This window comes from Marmota flaviventris, chromosome 2 (genome assembly GCF_047511675.1).
Source record: "Marmota flaviventris isolate mMarFla1 chromosome 2, mMarFla1.hap1, whole genome shotgun sequence".
NCBI classification, from domain to species: Eukaryota; Metazoa; Chordata; class Mammalia; order Rodentia; family Sciuridae; genus Marmota; species Marmota flaviventris.
Genome location: NC_092499.1, coordinates 109,189,883 through 109,210,711, shown reverse-complemented (window position 1 = coordinate 109,210,711; position 20,829 = coordinate 109,189,883). Strand labels below are relative to the sequence as shown.

Below are 20,829 nucleotides of genomic sequence, written 5' to 3'. Positions count from 1 at the left end.
CTGCTATACGTGGAGTTCCACGGGTCAGCCCCTAGAAGACCGACTGATATTAGACAAGTAACCAAGAAACTACAAAGCAACACTCACTTTAGGTTTTGCTCTTGGCTTCAGTTGCTCTAACTTCTTAGCAGCAGCCTCAATGGATGCTGCAGCCCCCAATAATTCCGTTTCTGCAATGACGGTTGGGTCTTCTGGATCCACCCACTCTGTTCCTAATATCAAAAAAAAAGTAAAAGGTCATTCTTGATAGGTGCAGATGATGTCAGGGTATTGCCTTAATCACATACAGTATCTATATAGAGGCCCACCCCACCTATTATCTGCATTGCCCTAAGAGACCTTGTCTCTAGCTCTCATCTGGATGTAAACGGTAAGGGGAGGTAAGGTGATTTTCTGCCTCAGTTGTGTGTTTAGCCATAGAAGTGGTCATCAACAGCAGCTTCAGAGATCCAGATCTCATGGAACAAGGCTGGAGCCTTACCCTACCTTCTAACTTAGGAGACTTTAGACTTTAGACCACAGCAATTTGCATTCTCTTCTGGGAACACATGGGGAAAAGCCACTCTGCTCAATTCAAAGGAAGGGACATTGGTGAGAAAATCTTGCCCTGGGGAAATGATTACTTCTCTATAAACAAGAAGGGGTGTGCAAACAGGTACTCAGCACTGTTTTCTAAACACAGGTGTTTGTTTTTTAAATGAGAATAAATATCTTGAAGAATGAAAATAAATGGTGAATTTCTTAAGAACAGTGAGCAGTTCTGATGGACAATACCATTTAAGTAGAAGCACTTAATATAAAGACTGGAGAAAACACAAGTATCATGGAGAATGTTACTTTTAAAATATAACTCTAGGTGCATTTGTATAAATAGAACCTTGTATACTCCTGGCTGCATTTGCCAATTAAAGGCTAGGAGGTCTGGTATGTTGACCCTCTGCTCAGTGACTGTCTTAAGCACTGTCCCTGAGCCAGTCTGCAAGAGGAAGGAGAATCTGACCTACCTTTCATGGCTTCCGCTGCCTGGATGAGCTCAGTCACTGCACCTGCGACACGCTTGGAGAAAGCAGCCAGCTGCTGCTTGAGTTCTGGTGTTGGTTTCTGAAGAATCTATGAGTGAAGGACAAGTCAAGTGCATCAGAAGATGGCAACCGTGGTGATAGGAGGAGCTGTCATTGGAGGGTGTGCAGCCAGACATCCTGGTTTTCATTGCCTATCTATCTCCTAGTGACAGCAGGGTATGGGGAGGGGGGGTAAGCACTTAAGACTCACTGGGCTTTAGTTTCCTCAGATGAAAAGTGGGAAATGTAACCTGGAGTGTCTCTAAAGGTTCTTTTGATAGTTCTCAAAGATCACAAAAGGAGATGAAGTTCTTAGTCCTTTATTCATACTTTTATTTATATATAAAAAATATGTGCTAATGAAAATTGCCTAAACCATAAGAACATTCTGAGTGAACACAAGAGTCCCCCGCTAAGAGCCAGCTAGTACTTGAGACAAAGCAAACACTGGACTGGAGAAAATGTGCACTTGGGGAATCTTGCAGATAAAATCCCCGTGTGAACAACAGCTCATGGTTCAGGATGATCATTCTGGTACAAACAATCCATTTCCATGGTTTTGACCACAAACTTTCTTGGCAGAAGTCATGAGAATGTGCCCTCTTTTAACCTGTTTCAAAGGTTTTAAAGATTGTTTTATGCTTTTTGTTTTTTATGGTTTTGAAAAAGGTAGTAGAACCTTCAAACACCAATCCAACTTAAAAGACATTCTCAGCTGATTTCTTTTCAAATCCATCCAAGATTGGAAACAAGAAAATGAGATAGGATGAGAGCTCCTTACCATCTTTCACTACAGATTTAAATTCTGATATACACCATCTTGCTCCTTCCTAATTTTGAAATTGTCTTCCAACATTCTTTTCTACATCTCTTCCGTGTTTCACAATGGGAATCTTCACATCCAGACACATGGAGACAGGAGAAAATTACAACTGTCTCTGGACAATTCTAGTGGAGCCTGATTAGGTGAATGATGATTAGGGCTCAGGGTCTGAGTAACAAAGCAGCACATAAACATCATCAAATGGTTTTTCTATAGTGGCCAACAGAACAGGAATAAGAGTGATAGCCAAGGTGGGAACACTCGTACTTAATGGTGGAAGACTCAGTGTTTTCCCCTAAGATCAAGAATAAAGTAAGAATGTTTATTTTCACACTTCTACCAATATCGTACTGGAATTCCTAGCCAGTGCAATAGGCAAAAATAAATAAATAAATAAATAAATAAATAAATAAATAAATAAATGAAGTAAAGGATACACACGGTGAGGGAGAAGTAATTTGTGTCCACAGAAGACACAAACATTTATCTACATAAGAAAAACAAACTTCTAGAACTAATAAGTGAGTTTAGCAAGGTCATAGAATATAACGTCAATATACATATAGAAATTTCATTTCTGTATGCTAGCAATAAAAAGTGAGAATTGAAAATGTTAAAAGCCAGTACCATTTATCTTAGCAAAAAAGTTATTAAATAGCTAGGATGAATTTTGATGACACACACACAAGACCCGAACACTGAAAACTACAAAATATTTCTCCATATTATTGAGAAATATTGAAGAAGGCCTAAAAACTGTGTTCATTGATCAGAAGACTTGATATTGTTAAGATGTCAATTCTCCCCAGATCAATCTACAGGTTCAACACAACCCCCAATTTTTATTTTTATTAATTTTTAAAAATAAAAATTGATAAGAGACAATATGATATCAGTATGTAGACATATAGATCAGGGGAGCAGCAAAGTCTAACTAGATTTATAATATGGACAACTCATTTTCAGTAAGTTGCTAAGGTACCTTGAATTCAAAGGGAACACAATAATTTTTTTTCAAAAATGGTGCTAGAACAATATGAAAATGGATAATCTCAGGTAAAAAAGTGGACTTTTACTCATACCCCACATTATATGCATAAATTAACTAGAAATACATCATAAATATGAGAATATAAACATATATAGATTCTATATTAAAACTATATTAAATCTACATCATTCACCTACTCAGGCTCCACTAGGATTGTCCAGAGATAGTTATAATTTTCTCCTGTCTTCATGTGTTCTATATTAAACCTATATAGATTCTATATTTAAACTATATAGAAAATCATCATCATCATCATCTTAGTAATCTTGGAGTTGGTGAATATTTTAAATAGATAACTAAAAGCATATATTACAGAAGAAAAAAATCATAAATTGAACTTAGGGTTATCCACACAATGGAATGCTATTTAGTCATGAAAAGGAATTAATTACTGACATCTGCTACAATATGAATGGATTTTTAAAACCACTATGTGTAGTGAAAGAAACCAGTCACAAAAGACCACAAATTCTATGATTCCATTGATAAGAACAGTCCAGAACATGAAAATTAGTAGAGGCAGAAAGTAGATTAATGGAGATCTAGCACTAGGAGCAGAGTGGAGTGACTGCTAATGGCTGCAAGTTTTCTTCATGGGTGATGAAACTGTTCTAAAATCAAATTAGGGTGACTGTTGCTTTTAGTTTTAGCTATTATAGTGGATGTGCCGCAATACCATTGCAATTTTAATTGACATTGTTATCTTCTTTAGTGAAATGTATATTGGGATCTTTCCCTATTTGGGGTTTTTCAGTTTTAATATCAAAGTCTTAGAATTCTCTATATTTTTTAGATTCAAATTCTTTATCAGATACATGCTCTACAAATAGCTTCTCCCAGGGTGTGGCTTGTCATTTCATTTTCATGATAATCTCTTGCAAGGATCAGGAAGACTAATGTGTATTATTAAAACAAAAAAAGAGACAATGATAGCACTTTAGAGCTGAGGGAAAATGTGCAGAAAGAACTTGGATAAACATGAAAGTAAAATCAAAATGCATCTTTTTAACTCAGATATTAAGCTATCATAATGAACGGATATTAATCGCTGGGATAAACTGAATGTTTCTGTTCCCACAAGTCATCAAATTATTTTTAGGATTATATTTCACTTCCTTTTACTCTTTTATATTTAAGACCATATTGATTCTGGATTTCTCTTCTTTTAAGCAGCCCTAGTAAGAGATAATTTCATACAATGAAATTCATCCATTTAAAAGCAATGGATAAACACAGGAGGATACAGCCTTCCAATGGAAAACTGCTCAGCAATAAACGTAGCAAATTTTTGCTACACACAACAACATGAATGGAATTGAAACTACTGATGCAGAGTGAAAGAAGTAGAGAAAAAGGAGTAGATGAGATTCCATTTATAGAAAAGCCCAGAAAATGCAAACAAATCCATAACAATCAGAAACAGATCAGTGGTTGCAAGAATTTTGCAGGTTAATAAATATATTCATTATTTTAGTTGTGGTGAGGCTTCTACAGATGTATTCATATGTCCATGCTCAAACATATACTTTGCATGTCATTTATTATATATTAGTTATGCCCCACTACAGCTGGGAAAAAGTTACAGGTGTGGTGGAGAGAATCACTTATATCATCAAAGTGGAATGATTAAAACCTTCTGTCTCTAAAAGAAGAGCCCTTGAGGTAGAAAGTACCATTCTGTATACTACTCTAAGACAGGGAGCGGCCCTAAGTTACAGACAGGCAGGAGGAGAGGAATTCTATTTTTATTCTGTCATTAAGTCAACATGATCTCTAACAGCAGGCAACAGACAGACCCACATTAACATTTTCTGGTGGTGGAAGTAAATTTTAACCCTGTCAATGATCTCATTTTATGGTTTTGCAGAAATATTGAACTCTGAGGCAAAGCGGCTGCTTCTTGCCTGCAACATGAATCCTCTATGAGGAGCCAGCAACGCGAAGCTCTAAAGCCTACAGGGAAGCTTCCAGAGCAGATGATAATGTCTGCTGAAAAATAAATGGATTCTTTAAAAAAAAAAAAAAAAAGAAAAGAAAAGGAAAAAAAAGGAAATTCTCTAGTAGGTAGTGATTCTAGATTTGCCAGAAGGTTCCAACAGAGTATTTGGGTCTGTGACCCTTCTTAACAGTTTAAGGAACATTCTGTGGGTCTGGATGTTTCTTTGATGAGGTTTTGTGGGAGGGTAGCAGGAAATACTCCAGGGCTTTCAGCTCAAAGGGGCCACAGGCCCACAAAAGGTTAAGAATGTTAAAATCATGATAGTCATTTTTTTTTTTTTTTTTACCTACATAGAGGGAAAGAGAGAATTGGAAGAAGACAAAATTCATGAATGTTTCTTTAAAACAAAGATCTAAAGCAAATATGACAATAATCTAATTAATGCTGGTAGGCAGTTAATTATAGATGGTGGGAACATGGATGCCGATACTGTTTTCTGTATTTTCAAGTCTTTTCCAAAGTATAACTAAAATATACAAACCAGCCAGAAAAGGTGAAGAATCCTTAACTCTAAGGTGTTTTATCTGAACAAGGTTAAGGCACGGGAAGTTCACCCATGTTTCATATACCTAAATTTAAGACAAGCCACAAAAGAAGGGCCCTGACCCTCTTTTGTGCCATCTAAAAATGACTTTGATTTAATCCTGCAGATTGTTGGTCGCTTTCTCCAAACCCTAATTTCTAGAGTTTTCTCTTTTCCTCTTTTGAAAAACAGTCCAAAACAGACACTGTCTGACCAAACTTCAGCTTTCAGAAATCTCACCTGTTCTCTTTGATTTGCTATAAACAAGAATCAATTTTTAAAACATTCCAGGAGGGCTATCTTAAAATATGTTATAGTTCTGCTTTAGACTGAGCTAGCATAGTCATTTGGGCACACAGGTCTTTCTGGATCAAGGATTAGGATAAGAGGCGGGGTGTATGTATGGGCTGAACTTTCTGGTTGTGCCAATTGCTTTTCCCTTATCACCTGTAAATATTTAATCTAATTTTATTATTCTTTATTTATACCCTAGAGAATATTTCATAGAATTCTGATGTTTTTAAAACAGCAATTTGGCTTTCATTTTCCTACCCGGTAAGTAGGAAATTCCCTCTGAAAATTCAACACTTGTGTCCACGTCTGGCAGATCTCATGTTCCTCATCGCATTCTTGAGTTTCTACCTGGGTTCATTGGTCTTATAGCCTGAAAGTCTCTTGGTGTGGAACCATCTTTCTGGCTCTTGTCCTCAAAGTTAGCTCTGCTGAAGGAGTTAGGAGAATAATATGGGATGCAAACTTATTTTTAGCAGTAGACATCAACCAACATCAACAACTGAGGTTACAGAAATGTCATAGGGTTCTACGATTTTTAGTTAGGAAATTGAACTTTCTTGTATATTTATGATAACTCTTTGGAAATGAAGCCCTTCCTTCCTTCCTTCCTTCCTTCCTTCCTTCCTTCCTTCCTTCCTCCCTCCCTCCCTCCCTCCTTCCCTCCATGGGGATTGAACTCAGGGGCACTCAGCTACTGAACCACATCTCCAACCCTTTTTTGTTTTTGTTTTGAGACAGGGTCTCATCAAGTTGCTTAGGGTCTCTCTAAGTTGTTGAGACTGGCTTTGAACTCGTGATCCTCCTGCCTCAGCCTCCCAAGCTGCTGGGATTATGGGTGCACCTATAATCCTGGCTGAAGGCTTGTTTCCTTACTATGTTTTTATTAGAAAATATCTTTCAGAGAATGTGACTAGCTTACGAAAGAGAATAAAAATCTATGAAACATAAATGCATGATGCTAAACCATTCACATCCTTGGAAGTCTGAGCCATTGGCACTTGTCACCTGAGGTACAAAAAAAAAAAATTCTCATTGCAGAAGATAAATTATTTATCTTATAAAATTAGTTTCATCATGGAGCTTTTCTTCCTATTCCCTTTAGCACAAGCTACCATAAACCTCTATGTCTACCATAATTACTATAGTGATAACAAACTGTATAGAATGATGAAAAGAAACTCAGGTGGTCAGCCTTCAACAAATACATTAACCACTTGACTCTAAGAGTCCTGTTTCTGGAGTAAATTCAAGGAATGATCCATGAGAAGAACATTAACCAAGGAAAACGTGAATAGTCATAAGAGACACATATCTGCCTATGGAAGCATAGTCTGTTCTTTCTGGGGCCCTGGGAAAGAAAGTACTGGTTTGTCCCCTTCCTGCTAACCTCTGGCCCCAGTGAACACCTCTCATGAAACCTCCAAATTACATGTGATGTTGGGTATTCCTGCAGCAAGTGCCCCTTCTTCCTGTTGATTATTGTTAGGGCCGAGGTCTGACAGTACTTAGGTGGCCTGAAAGCAGGGGTCTCTGTGGCCTGGGAATGGTTCCTGGACCTTTCCTAATGTTCCCTTCAACCTCTCCTAAGCCACAGAAGCTGGCCATCTGCCCAGTCCCTTGAAGATACACATGGAAAATCTGAGGACCCCTCATTTCATTGCACTCACCCACTCAAGCTGGAGTGGAAGGGAGAGGGGTGGTACATTGGCAGACACCACTGCGGTTCCCAGGTAGGGGACAGGGTTTATAGTGGGCACAAGATCAGGGAGGGAACCCCATCAGAGTTCCTTTTCCTAATCCCCTGGGAGAAACTTCTCCTTAAGAGAAGTGCTGGCACTTCCTATGAAGGGAGAATTCTTCTCCCCCAAATAAGCTTTACTTTTCCTGAAGGGTGAAGGGATTTCTTCGCTTCAGCACCACCCCAAAGGCTGGCAGGCTTGTGGCTTTTTGGGGAATAAAGCTGGACCCCATGCAGTGAATAAAGGTGGGAACAGTCAGTCTGGGGGCTGCATGTGTGGGGCCTGGGCCACAGATTCTGTGTAAGGGGCTGATCACAGACATAGGCACAGGTGAGCGAGAGAGCATGGCTCATCAGGAAATGGGACTGGGAAAAGTGGGGAAATGCAAAGAAGCAGATCCCTGGATCTCCTTCCTTCCCCCACAAGGAACAAGACAAAAATAGAAGCATGAGAGAAAGTAAAGAAGGAGGAGAAATTCAAACCCCAACCTAGGACGCCCAGCCCCTCCCATCAGCCCAACACAGCGCCTTTCAGACAGTAGACTTCAGTGAAGCACCCAGCAAATGCTAGTGCAGTCACGTAGCCCTGGGTTTCCAGGCCTGCCTACTGAATCCTTCAAAAACTGCCTGTTTAACATCTGAGAAAACTGAAGCCCAGATATGTCAGTGACCACGCGGCTCTTTATGTGGCAGAACCAGGGTTTGAACTCAAGGCTTTGAAACCTACTGTTTCCACCACACTGTCTAGTTTTCAGTTATAACAAGGTTCTTTGTGACTCAAAACACACACAGTAAATGCCTCTTATCCACAGTTTTGCTTTCCACCAAGGTCAACCACGGTCTGAAAATATTAAATGGAAAATTCCAGTAATAAATAGTTTAAGTTTTAAATAACTTTTATAGATACTGTTATGGTTGTTCAATTTTTAACTAGCTCTTGTTAATCTTTTACTTTGCTTAAAGTTAAACTTTTCTCATAGATAATTATGTATAAGAAAAAAACATAGTATATATATAAAATTCAGAACAAACCATGGAACCTCTTAGAATGTACACTCTGAGGAGAAGGGTGACCACTGTGTAGCCTTCCATAAAGAAAAGAATGTCTTTTGGAAGTCTTGCTGGTTTTATTCTTTTTACCCTGAATTTCCTGGTGGGCTTCTCATGGGCTAAATACTTTCATTACATCCCAGCACATCTAATTTGCTTGGCAACAGAGGCCCTGGCCTGTGAACACTGATGGGCTAAGATACTCTCTCCTTGGCCCAGAGTGTCTACACTGATTTCCATTTATGGAGATTCAGGCTGGAGTCCAAAGCGTATAATCCCAGTCTGGTTATTCTCCCCAGAAGATCTACCCAGTACTGACCACAGTGACCTGGATAAAGAACAACAATGATCTCTTAGAAGACCCAAGATGGTTAATATCAGAAGTGAATTCATTTTTAAGGAGAAGTCAATGAAATATTAGAATGAGCGCAAAGCTGGGAGTAACAAGAACTGGGATTAGGCCATCCCTGCTTAGCAGAGTGACCTCAACCTGGGACTAACTTCCATGAGTTGCAAATCATTTCTTTGGCCTGCTAGCTCACAAGCTATACAAGGGTAAAATGAGAAAAAGCAGAATGTCCAACAAACAAAAGGCCTGATGGTGGACCTCTGGTACAAGAATTATGTATCTGAAGGTGGCCTATTGAATCTTTTTTGTTTTTTGGTTTGGAAAGAACAGTGCGATTGTAGGTGGGAAGACATCATCAGTTCTCTTCTGGGGGTCCTCCTAACTGCTGAACAAATCTCTTTGGTCTGTCCCAGCCTTTATATCATTGTAAATGTGGTTCCTAGGATTCGACAGAAACAAATACCCACTGTATTTCTTGGTTCTTTGTGTTTAGGACCTCATGGTCTGTGGGGAGTCAGGCCACCCTAGGAACTGGGAGTCTGCTGCACCCACCCAAAGCTCCTGTAAGGACAGTCCATAGTTATAATCATCATGCCTTTTGCTTGGTGTCTTCAATTTTCATCTTCTAGGTCCATGCTGGGCATACCTGGCTGGGGGAGTCACTTTCAGTGTGATTTAAGCCATTCATTCAAGGACAGGAGGAAGTCATGGGAGGTTAGCAGAACACTTGTGGCAATGGCCTTAGTCCCCTCTAGTTCATCACAGGGGCCAGGGTGATTTTTCAGAAGCTTCAACACCCTCCCAGGGTATGTGAGGTATGTGTTTGTAACAAAACCTCCTTATACATTTCAGGGTGGCTGAGATACCCCCATGGCTTCGTCCCTCTCTTCACATTCCTCTTCTATACTAGTTCTGCCTATTTGGTCCCAGATAGAGCCAGGCTCTCGCAGATTTTAACTGAGTCTTCCTGCAGACTGCACTTGCAAGCTCAGTGTGCTGGATCAGATTTTTCTACTCAGGCCAGACCCGACCTCATAAGAGGTGCCTGTCTGATGCTCCAAAAGAGATGATCCTGAAATAAGAACACAGCTTTCCCCTCACCCAGCCATGATGCACACCCCTCCTCACCACCAAGACATGCTCCAGAAGGTCCAGGTAGCCCAGGGTGCATTCCGTCCCGTACCGCAAGGCTCTAGATCGCACCTCCTCGCTGACGTCAGGGTGGAAGGATGCTTGCTAGAAACAGAAAGGAATGTTGAGGTCTTGAAGCCAGAAGAGCTGGCTGACAAGTCATCCACCCAGCAGAGCTGAGTAGTTCAGCAGGACACCTTGCTTGCTGCCTCTGACGCCTCCCCCAACTTGACTCCCTGGGTAGAAAAGAAGTTCCTCCTCTACCCTCTCTGCCTCCACTGCAAGTCCTCTGTCAGTCTGTGTGTTGACCCTGTAGTGTCAACAGATTGACAGAGGGCCATATGACAGAGATAACTGAACCCAATCCCCCTTTCTTTGCTTCCTTTGTTTTTTTAAATGAAAAGAATTCTATATACATGAAGATGTCCAGAAAAGATTCATAATAAGGCCTTCCAGCAGGAGACATACTGACCCCAGCTCAGCCTGGCCTCTTGTCAGCAGCTGCCTCTTGAAGGCCCCTTCTCTGTCCACAGGCTAATGAAGTCCAGGTTCTTACTCCTCCACCAACCACACCACAGTCACAGTGAGGTCTCCGTGGCCACGGCCCTTGGGCTCCTGGGAAACTTCAGATAGCAGCTCCCCAGTGCCCTCAGGCACTGTAAATAACTCATCTCACATTATACAAATGCCGAGATAAGCAAACCAGAGCATATGGTGAACACAATATCTCATGCTTTTTTCTTGTACTGTGACCTGCCACCTTGAGTCATTCATGATATATCCATTCTGATTCATAGGGTTGTCGGATAAAATGTACCCAGTTAAATCTATATTTCACATACACAAGGAAAACTTTTAGTATAAGTATGTTACACCCTTTTATTTGCTAAAACTGATAGCATCCTCACCCCCTTAGACATTTTCCCTGCTGCAGCTTCACTCTGAAAAAAACTTGGGGGCCTTACAGAAATAGTTAACACACTAAACTACAAGCAAGCAACAGAGAAATCACCCATCAGCATAAAAGGTCGAGGCTGAAGGGGAGCACTGACCAGCCTCCATGTTTTTTCCACTCAAACCCCTCTTCCTAGGGATGGTGGTGGGTGCAGGTGGGAACACTTGTGGGCTCGCTCCTGCTCTGAGCATCACCCTGGAGGAAGTGGCCAGCATTTGTCATTTGTGAGTTAGGTTTGACTCATCTAAAGTCTAACGGGCCTAGGATGCGGAAATTAGGAGCCCAGAGCTATGCCCTGAACACTCGTTTTGTTCATCCTGTACCCCTGAGCCTCTAATTGTGAGGCACAGAACCCATGCCTGTTTGAGGAGACAGCACTATGGGAAGACACAGGCTGCGATGCTCCTCACTCAGTGTCACCTCCAGCAGGTTCTGCACAAGGCCCTCATCTAGGGTGTGGGAGAGGCAAGATCAAAGTACGCTTGCCTACTATGGTGACTGTGTAACTCAGCAGAACACTACAGGAGAACAATCTGGCAGTAATTAAAATGTCATACCATTTGACCCACTAATTCCACTTCTGGGAGTCTTGCCTAAGGAAATAACCCAAAGCACAGAAAAACCAGATATGCCTAAGAATGTTTATTATAGTAAAGTTCATGATAAAAATAAATGTAGACAACCTAAATATTTTATAATAGAGGAAAGAGAATATTTGCGAATGGAGTATATTGTATCCTTTAAAAAGTCTGTGATAATGACTCACAGCAACAGAGAAACAGCCACATCACATCAATTATAAGAGCAGACATAAAATTGTATCTAACATAAACATATACACATGAAAGCAAGACAGACAGAAACACACATGAGACTTGACTTTGGGATTGGGTAAGCCTGAGGACTTAGTGTAATCCTCCCATTCTGATAAGATGAGCCAGTCTGGAACTTGCTGTTCCCCCACATTTGCCCTGGTTACCCACTCAGCCCCAAGTTACTTGGATACTTAGATAGGGCAACTTGGCCCTCCATTCTGTGTGTTGGAGACTTTCTTCTTGATCTGCCACTCAGCAGCCTTGTTTTTCTGCATGTGACTTACTGCATGCATTCCCTTTTCTGGCAAGCTGCCTAATTCCTTTCTGCAAAGGGGTGAGGGAAGCAGGAGCCCAAAGGAATCACCATTGTTCATAAGTTTGCTAAAAAAGTCCTATCTTAATAGGTTTCTTGGGGGGGAAGCAGTGGTACTTATTGTTAAGTCAGATTTTGGAATGTGAAGAAACATATGCTTCAGCATTCTGTGGGTTATTTTGTCCCGCAAATCCAAGATGGTTTGACCCCGGAAAAACTAAGGCTGGGCAGACAGTTTCCACCCTTTTCTACTTGACCTCGTCCCCTGGAAACAGGGGAACCTATGCAAGAGAAACTCAAAAATTTGAGTTGCATTCCATTTCTGCCTTAATTGTGGTCTTTTCTGTTCCTCTTTTCATGTCAGTAACATGGGGACAAAAATGCCTATCAATCATTAGCCCCAGGAACCTTGAGCATCACAGCTAGGCAGAACCAGAGTGGCCATGGAATCAGAGTGCTGGTTTCATCCTGGTTCTCACAGTGAAGAGCTGTGTGAGCTTAGTTATGTCATTTTGACTCTGAGTCCCTGTTTCACCATTTGACAAACTGGAATCATTAATTTTGCCCTTCTCATCTAGGATCAAATGAGAGAATATATATAAATATATATATAAATATATATAAAATATCCTCTCTAAAACTATGAGGTCCTACATCTGGGCACCATGATGCCTTTGGGTTATATATTGCCAGGCAAATCTGATACTCCAATTGAGCTTTTTGAAAATTATTATTTCTGGGTGGGTGAATTCTATTGAGCACATCAAAGTGGCAAATATCTGTGCTTCAGAATACAGTCCAAACTCCCTGGTCTAGCATGCACAGTCCTTCATCATAGTGGCCATTCCTATCTATCCACCCTTGTCTTCCCAACCTACCCTTTTACTCTAGCCTCCATCATGCTCAGGAGACCCACAGTGGTGGAGTTGTCTCCTGTGGACAGGCTCTTACACACATGTGCCTTTGGCCAACTGCTCCCCTTTCCCTTAAGCCAGGTACCTCCAAATCACCTGACCTCTTCTGAGGAATTGCAAGGCTATCAGCAGCAGCCTAAACAGAACTCTCTTTACCACAAAGAATGCCTGCTCCCTCTAGACTCTGATCTATAATAGCTAGGTTTCAACTTCTGTGGTTAATTCCCCCACCTCATTTAACCAGGGCAGGGGGCATCCTAGATCAATCACTGATAGAAGCTAAAGCTGTCCTTGGAAGGGTGAGGGTGCTCAGTGGGATACAGGACAATGTGGGGCATTGATGGTTTACTTTCTTAATAGATAAAGAAAAAATTAAAGGTCACAGGGCTCTGGTCTCCATGGCTCCCTCACCAAGCCTGGGTTCAGGGCTGCTGTTCTAATCACCCAGCGATCAGAAGAGTTTCCTCCAAGTTGTCTGGCACAAGAGAACAAAGGTATTCCCCAAGTTCGTTGTGTTCCTCTAATTCACTTCCTCAGCCAGTAATGGTAGCCCCTCTCCTTTCACAAAAAGTCTGAGCCATGAGGCAGGAATGGGTTCAGGCAGAAGAGGGGATCTGGTGTCCATGCATAGCAGGTGGAACTAAATGCTACAGTCCCATTGGTTACTTTTAGAGTGGCCTCTGCCTCATTGTATCAGAAGGCTCCCTACCTGTTTAGGAGAACTGTTAAGAAGTGGGAGGATCAAGTCAGCAAGGCTCACTCCCACTCAAAAGGACCTGCGAGAGTTGTTTCCCAGGCTGATGCATACACCGTCTTCTACATGAACGTTTATCATCAAGTTTAAGGTATGGAGCTGCTACACAACCAGCCTGTCCCTTCCTCCAGACAACTCGGAATGACTCAGTCATGGCAGAGAACTAATTGTCATCCTAAACAACATCACAGCCTTTACCTTGCAAGCTGTCAACATATCGGATACAGCCTTCCGGCTCAAATTGGCAGTGGCAATCACGTCCTCCTGTCTACATGAGTTCCCAGCTGCCACGGCTTTAGCTGTTGCCATGGTGATGCCTTTCGTCATCCTTATTGATTCTTCAGGTGATGATGTCTTTTCAGGTACCTCTTTTGACTGGAACACCTGAAAGGCAGAAATGAAATAGGTGAAAAAAAATATAAAAGGACAAAAATAACTTAGGTTTCTGCAACCAGGCTGTAGCTCAGTGTCTGAAAACCAAGCCAGCAATTGGAAGAAATTATCAAATGACAGAAAACTAGAAATTTAACTTGAATACAGTAACATGTCTCTTGCTTTCAAGAGTCTGGCACGAACAAGCCTCTCTCATACAATATTTGGCATCCATGGGAGCAATGTGGTAAGAGACATTTCTACAGTGTTAGCCCATTCAACTTCTGACTTCTCTTCTCCCAGCCTTGCTCATGTTTCAGTAGTTTCCAGAAACTCTTAGCCCCAATGCTGGTTTCAGAGCAGGACTGACCTGGATGTATCACTCTGGGTGTGCCTCACCCCTTTTAAGTGGGTGTGAGATTGGGAGATGAAGCATAAGATCCTACTATTCTTAGCCTGCCTTATAAATACAACTGCATAATTGTGCAGAGGTGTTCGTATTGAATGTGCCACAATGACACTGAATTATTTAAACACACACACATACCTTTAGAGAAGCTGAAATAAATTCACCATGGTAAGGCAATACCTCATTTTAAAGCCTCATCTGTCAGTCAAGCTGTTTCTGCTTCAAACCCATCTGGTCTTGTCTCTTTAACATGAGTGACAGATGCTGTGACTGTATACTGAATCCCTGCACAGGAGAACCCCAATCCCAGGTGAGGGTAGCCTGTCTTCAGCACTAAGCAACCCCATTTCAGCAGGGAAGCATCCCCTGAGGCAGAAGTGAGGATGCAGACAGCATCCCTGCCGTGCCCAACAAGTGTCAAACATCACTACCCCTAAGAATGGACAGCTGCAATTAAGCAGCCTAGGACCACAAATTCTAAGCCACTTCTGAATGCTACCATGGAATGAAGGCCACAGGAACAGAGTCCTCCACACCACTGTGGTCCTCGTGGTACATGCTCTATGGAAACACAATCTGGATGAATTCGAAATCATAGTGATATATTCAGAACAACCAAGTGTTCATAATTTCCCAGGAGAGCTCTGAATTTCAGCTCTTTTCTATTACCATCATGAGGCCTGCCCATGCCTATCTGAGTGAACCTGTGTCTAGAGTTCAGGTAGGAAATGCCAAGACCATGCAGGAGGGCCAGGAAGCTGTGCTTAAGGATGCTACCAGGCTCTGAGTTACTCCTGTGGTTTTAGTTCCTGCTTTAAAATATGAACTAAGCTGGATCCATTAAAGATAGGACAAAAGAATCCAAGTTCCTGTTACCAAAACCTAGAATTGTTCATGTCTAAAGCACTGTCATGTCTCAGGTCACCTTCTAAAGATGACCCTAAAGGTAAAGAACAACCAGAAGCAGAGGCAGGTTTCCCATCTTTCCCTTCCCCCAAAGAAAAGTTGCATCTGAGATCAGTTTTTATATTAAAAAGAAATATCAGGGGAAAACCATTCATTTCCAGCATATTTCCATTTGTAGGGTTAGGGAGAGATGATGTATAAGTGTTATGGGGTTACAGGAAACACATAACATCCCTATTGCAAAAACTCTAGTTGTCCTCAATCTATAGGGCTAGAACAAGGCAAAAAGAAAAGGGCTGATGTCTTTAAATTTGGACATCTCAAAAAGAAGGAAGCTGGATGTGAACGGGAAGAGTCTCATCCACAGGCTAGGCTTTCTTCCTAATGGTGAACCTCTGGCTCCAATTCCACCCATGTGCAACAGTGTGAGCTGTCACCAGTGGCCATGTAAATCAAGAGAGGCTGCAATTGAACCCTTGATGTAAACTTTCCCCTTGGCTGGGAACCTTCTGTAATGCTTTGATTTCATGCTGTAATTTTAGTGGAATTAAAACTGAATTATCCTAATACATACCAATTAGTTCCTTAATTATAACACCAGTAGATCCTGGCCAAACTCAATGACACACGGGGTGATTAGTTACAAACTCTACCAGAAGGTAGGTGAGTGGCCTCCCCATTCCAGGGGCTCTAGGTAAAATCTCTTTGGAAGAATCTCAGAGAAGCTGGGGTCAAGTGTTGGACACTGGTGCCCAGGGAGGCAACAGCTGGCTTCTTACCGTGAGCTCCTGCTTTATGTACTCGATGGTGGCCTCAAGTGCCCTCGTGCCCCGGGTGGCCTCATCCTCTACTGCCTTCACAGTCTTGAGGAGGGAGGTGACATTAGTCACCATCACCTGCATTCCAGGAAGAGAGTAAGCAAACAGTACACCGAGGTCCCCTCCCTTCTCCTTATAGTTCTAGACTGGATGCCACAAGCAAAGACACCTCTGTTTCCTTCAGTGAGAAAGGAGCTCAGATGTGGGTTCTCCCAACATCCTCTTATGGGATTCCCTCATCCCGCATAGCCCTGGAAGCTGACTCCTGTTTGTATCCCCCTCTAACCTTGGCAGCTCCCTTGAGCTGATACATGGAAGGATCATCGGCTGGCTTGCTGGCAGCTCCCTTGGTAGCACCAATGAGATCAGAAAGGGCCTTGGCTACGTCTTTGATAGCATTGATCAATACCACCTGAAAGAGATCATGGAGCCCGGGTGAGCAGATGCTCAAGAGCCACCTGCTGACTTCACCAACAACTTTCTCGAGGAAGGGTGCTAGGGACAAGGAAAAGGCAGGTGTCTGCAGCAATGGCTCTGAAGCCTGTATCACAGCAATAACACTGGGGAAGGCACCCTTGGAGAGGCTGAAGCAGGAATCTTAAGAAGCCTACCCCACTCTGGGAGGCTGACGCTGAGCCTAGAAGGAGAACTCAGATCTAAGCAGCCTGCTTCAACTTCCTCACTGGCAACTCGCAGACAAGCTGCTCCTGACAAGATGAAGGGAACTAAGCAGATGCCTGAGAGGCAATGGCAGTTGACCCCAGACTGTGCCTAGAACACAGAACAAAACCCCAGCCTTGCACCTGGGCTGCAAGGCCCTCGTGGCAGCCTTGCCTGCCTCTCCATCATTGGTTCCTAGGATCTCTGTTCCACTCAACATGCTACCGACATGTGGGTCTTTCTTCCCCACTGGGAATCTCAACTTGCCCATATTTTGGACCTTCACTCTTGCTCTCCTCTCTACTGGGAACCAGCTCTTTCTATCATCTGGGCCTCAACTCAAATGTCATGTCTTTAGAGACCTTTCCTGACAACCCTAGCTATAGGCCCACTGCCAAACAGCAGCTCGCCTTGTTATATTGTACAGTACTTATGAGTACATTGCATTGTTTTATTATTTATTCACTTGTACATGGTTTGTCTTCCCCTGAGGCTTGAGTGTAAGCTCCAGGGGGTCTGAATAGGTCCTGGTATCAACAGGCACTAAGTAAGTCTGGGGGAATGGATGAAGGCACAGGTGTGTGCCCATATGGCCCTGGATGGAACACATTACCTGTGTCTACTTCTCTAATATAAGAGAGGCCACAGCCACCTTGGACCTGGAATCAGAAGTGTCAGCAACATGATTATGGGTGTTATGTTGAAGCCTTCTCGGTCCAGGAGCTCCATTAACAGCTCCCACTTCTGTAGTAGTAATAACAACTGCCTGGTGTCAGTGGCAGCGCTCCAGGCACTGAGACAAGCACTCTGCACACATTGTCTCATTTAATTCTCACTTCCACCCTTTCACATGGGAACTGCAATCCTAACTTCCATACCCCAGAGCCCAGGAGTTGCAGACGTGGAGTTTGGACTCTGGTCAATGTGATTCTAAGGGCCATGGTCTTAACCTCCACAGTAACTAAGCTCTCTAGCCAGCTCCTTGTGACAAGCAGAATCAGCAGCACTGTCCCATCTATCTCCCCCAGATGCTGTGAAGATAAACTGGGATAACAGATGTGAAAATGAACCAGAGACCCTAGAGCCCCAGACAGCTGCAGCACAGCAATATTGTGATTTTTCCAGCCCTCTGTTGTCACCTGCCCACCTCTGTGATGCCTTCTCACCCACAGGGCAGAGGGAACCTCAGTCAACCTTCTGAACCTACAGGTGGGTCAGTTTGGGATGCAGCTTGTGAGGAAGGTGTGATGTATGTGGACCTCACATTGATTCCTGGCACCAAGGCCAGAGAGGAGGGACAGTGAGAGGAACAGAGGCACCGCTAGCCAGTGTCTGCTGCCTATATCCTCCACTCAGGACACACAGTCTCATTTCCACTCTTTGACAACTGACCAAAAGGAGGATATTTTTCTTGAGTTTTTTTTTTTTTCCCCCAAGAAAGATCTTACTGCAAGTTGGTGTTTCAGGATACCTAGACCATTTGAAAATAATGACCCTACAGCAGCAGCAAAAACAATCTAATGGTCTGATTAAAAAATAGGAAAAAGACATGAATAGATATTGCTCCAAAAAACTACAAATGGTCAATACATACGTGAGAAAAAGCTCAAGGTCACTAATTTTCAGGGACATGCAAATCAAAACCACAGTGGGACATCACTTCATACTTATAAGGAGGGCCAATCCAAAAAAAAAAAAAAAAAAAAAAAGACAAGTGTTGGTAAGGATAGAGAGAAGTTGGAACTCTTTTAGATCTGTGAGTAGGAATGTAGAATGGTGCAGCTGTTAAGGAAGAGTGCAGAGGTTCCTGAAAAAAATTAAAAATAGAAATATCATGTGATCCTGTAATCTTTCTTCTGAGTATTTATTCAAAGTAATTGAGATCAGGATCTCAGTGAGATATCGGCATTCCCATGTTCAGAGCAGCATTATTCACAATAGCCACGATGCAGAAGTGTCTATTGGTAGATGAATGGATTAAAAAAAGTAGAAGCACATGATGAAATATCACTTAATTTTAAAAAAGGAAATTCTGCAATATATAATAATAACATGGATGAACCCTGAGGACATTATACTAAGTGATTAAGTCAGTCACAGAAGGACAAAAAAATATGCATGATCCCTCTTGTATGCCATATCTACAACAGTCAAATGCACAGAGGCAGAGCAGAATGGTGGTTGTCAGAGATGGGGGAGGGAGAGGGGAGTAAATAGCCAATGAGCATAAAGTTTCAGTTAAGTGAGACAAATTGGCTTTAGGGATCTGTTGTGCCTACAGTTAACACTACCGCACTGCACAGGTAAGATCTGTCTCAGTCCATCTCATATTAAGTGCTCTTACCACAACAAAATAAGGTTGAATGAAAAAAAAAAAAGGCAAATGCTGATGGTCACAGAAGCTGGGTGGTGGACACACAGGGGCTCATTTTATCATCTCTCTACTTTTGTATCTAATAAAAATTATTACATAATTTTTTCCCAAGGTGGGAGGGGATGATTCCACAGCAATATTTCTCTGTGTTAAAAGATTTAAACCTTCCCAGCCAAGTCACTTCTCAAGTTATGTCAAGTGACGAAAGTGAACTTGTGCCGTGGATTCCAACTACAGGAACATGGTTTCCAGCTTTTCCTTCCTCCACAGGGTTAAAACCATCACCTCAGGCAGGGATTTCTGTGAATGCTTAGTATTCTAAAAGGTAGTGTGAACTCTGATGTTAGCAGGAAGAAATGCTGCAGGAGGGATACATGGGGACACTGGAAGATGTCCTCATGGGGCTTAGCTGCCCTGGAGGATGTCAGGAAGCAAAGGTGCAGACTCTGTGGGAACAAAGCTGGTGGCCCCTGTTAACCAGAACAGTCACTCTCATCCACCTGGCCCCTTTCTTTAACAGCTAGTTTTGTCAAATACGCTAGTTTACTGAGCACAGTTTAGGCATTGAAAACTGAAGAGTTACCATTAGGTGGTGTCAGGAATAGCGAGAACAGAGGGGTTTAAGTTTTATGTTCTGGCAATAGGCAATATCTATTTATTGATCACCAGGCTTGCCTGCTGGCTCAACAATAGTTGAACCTATATTTGCTGAGTATCTACTCTATGCCAGGAGCTGCATCAGGTGTGCAGGTTTCAGAGATGAATAAACTATAGCAATTGTCCTCCAGGAGCCTATGGTCTGGGAGGAGGCACCAAGGAACGGGTAGGTCATTTCCATGAACTCATTACATTTTAAACAGAGGTCACAGGAGCACAGAGTCCTTTCCTACCCTTCCAGCTTCTCTTTCTCCAAAACAGAGCCAAACTTCCCCAGTGGGGGACTAGGCTTGCGGACATCATTTCTTTCCCCTTCCCTGACTGCTGCTGTCTCACCACCCCATACAAATAGCAAGAGTCACCAATGCCCTCCATGGTATAGGACTAGTGGCTCAGTGGCAGACATTAACCTGCCTTAACTCAGCATCTCTGACGGGCTGAAAATGCCTCCGCTCAACATCCCATGCTTTCCTCTTGCCAACTGCTGCTGCTCCTCAGGCACCTTATGCGTTTTCTTCTGAAGATGGTCCTTCCACCCTCCATGCTTCTCCTCTCCTACAGATGTTGCTATCTTTACAGCAGCAATCCCTGCACCCATGCTCCTGTACCTGAGCAGGCTTGTGTCCATTCATTAGTTCTACCAGTGGTCTCTCTGGCACTTCTGATTCAACACTTCCCAGACTGAACTCACCTTCTTGTCCCTGCTCAGGGTGACTCTCCAGGGAGCTCTCCCTCCATATGTAAAGTCACTGTCCATAAAATGCTCCTGAAGTGTGGAGCCATGCTTGCTCCTCCCTCATGTCCCAATGCCCACTGGTTCATCAGGCCCAGTGAACTCTTCCTCCTGGATTCCTCTTATATAC

General features: G+C 42.6%; 1 protein-coding gene across 4 annotated transcripts in view; it reads right to left on the bottom strand.

Moving 5' to 3' along the window:
• The window catches only part of Tln2 (talin 2), a 405,661-nt gene that overhangs the window by 18,714 nt on the left and 366,118 nt on the right, over nt 1–20,829 (bottom strand). For 3 of the 4 annotated variants that reach the window (XM_071608339.1, XM_071608340.1, XM_071608341.1), the window contains 6 exons: nt 16,562–16,687; nt 16,237–16,353; nt 13,969–14,154; nt 10,017–10,124; nt 1,005–1,110; nt 88–212 (listed from right to left, as the gene is read on the bottom strand). In XM_071608339.1, the coding sequence (XP_071464440.1) occupies nt 88–212; nt 1,005–1,110; nt 10,017–10,124; nt 13,969–14,154; nt 16,237–16,353; nt 16,562–16,687 (768 nt within the window). The remainder of the gene's footprint in view (nt 1–87; nt 213–1,004; nt 1,111–10,016; nt 10,125–13,968; nt 14,155–16,236; nt 16,354–16,561; nt 16,688–20,829) is intronic. The other variant, XM_071608342.1, reaches the window with a different exon arrangement.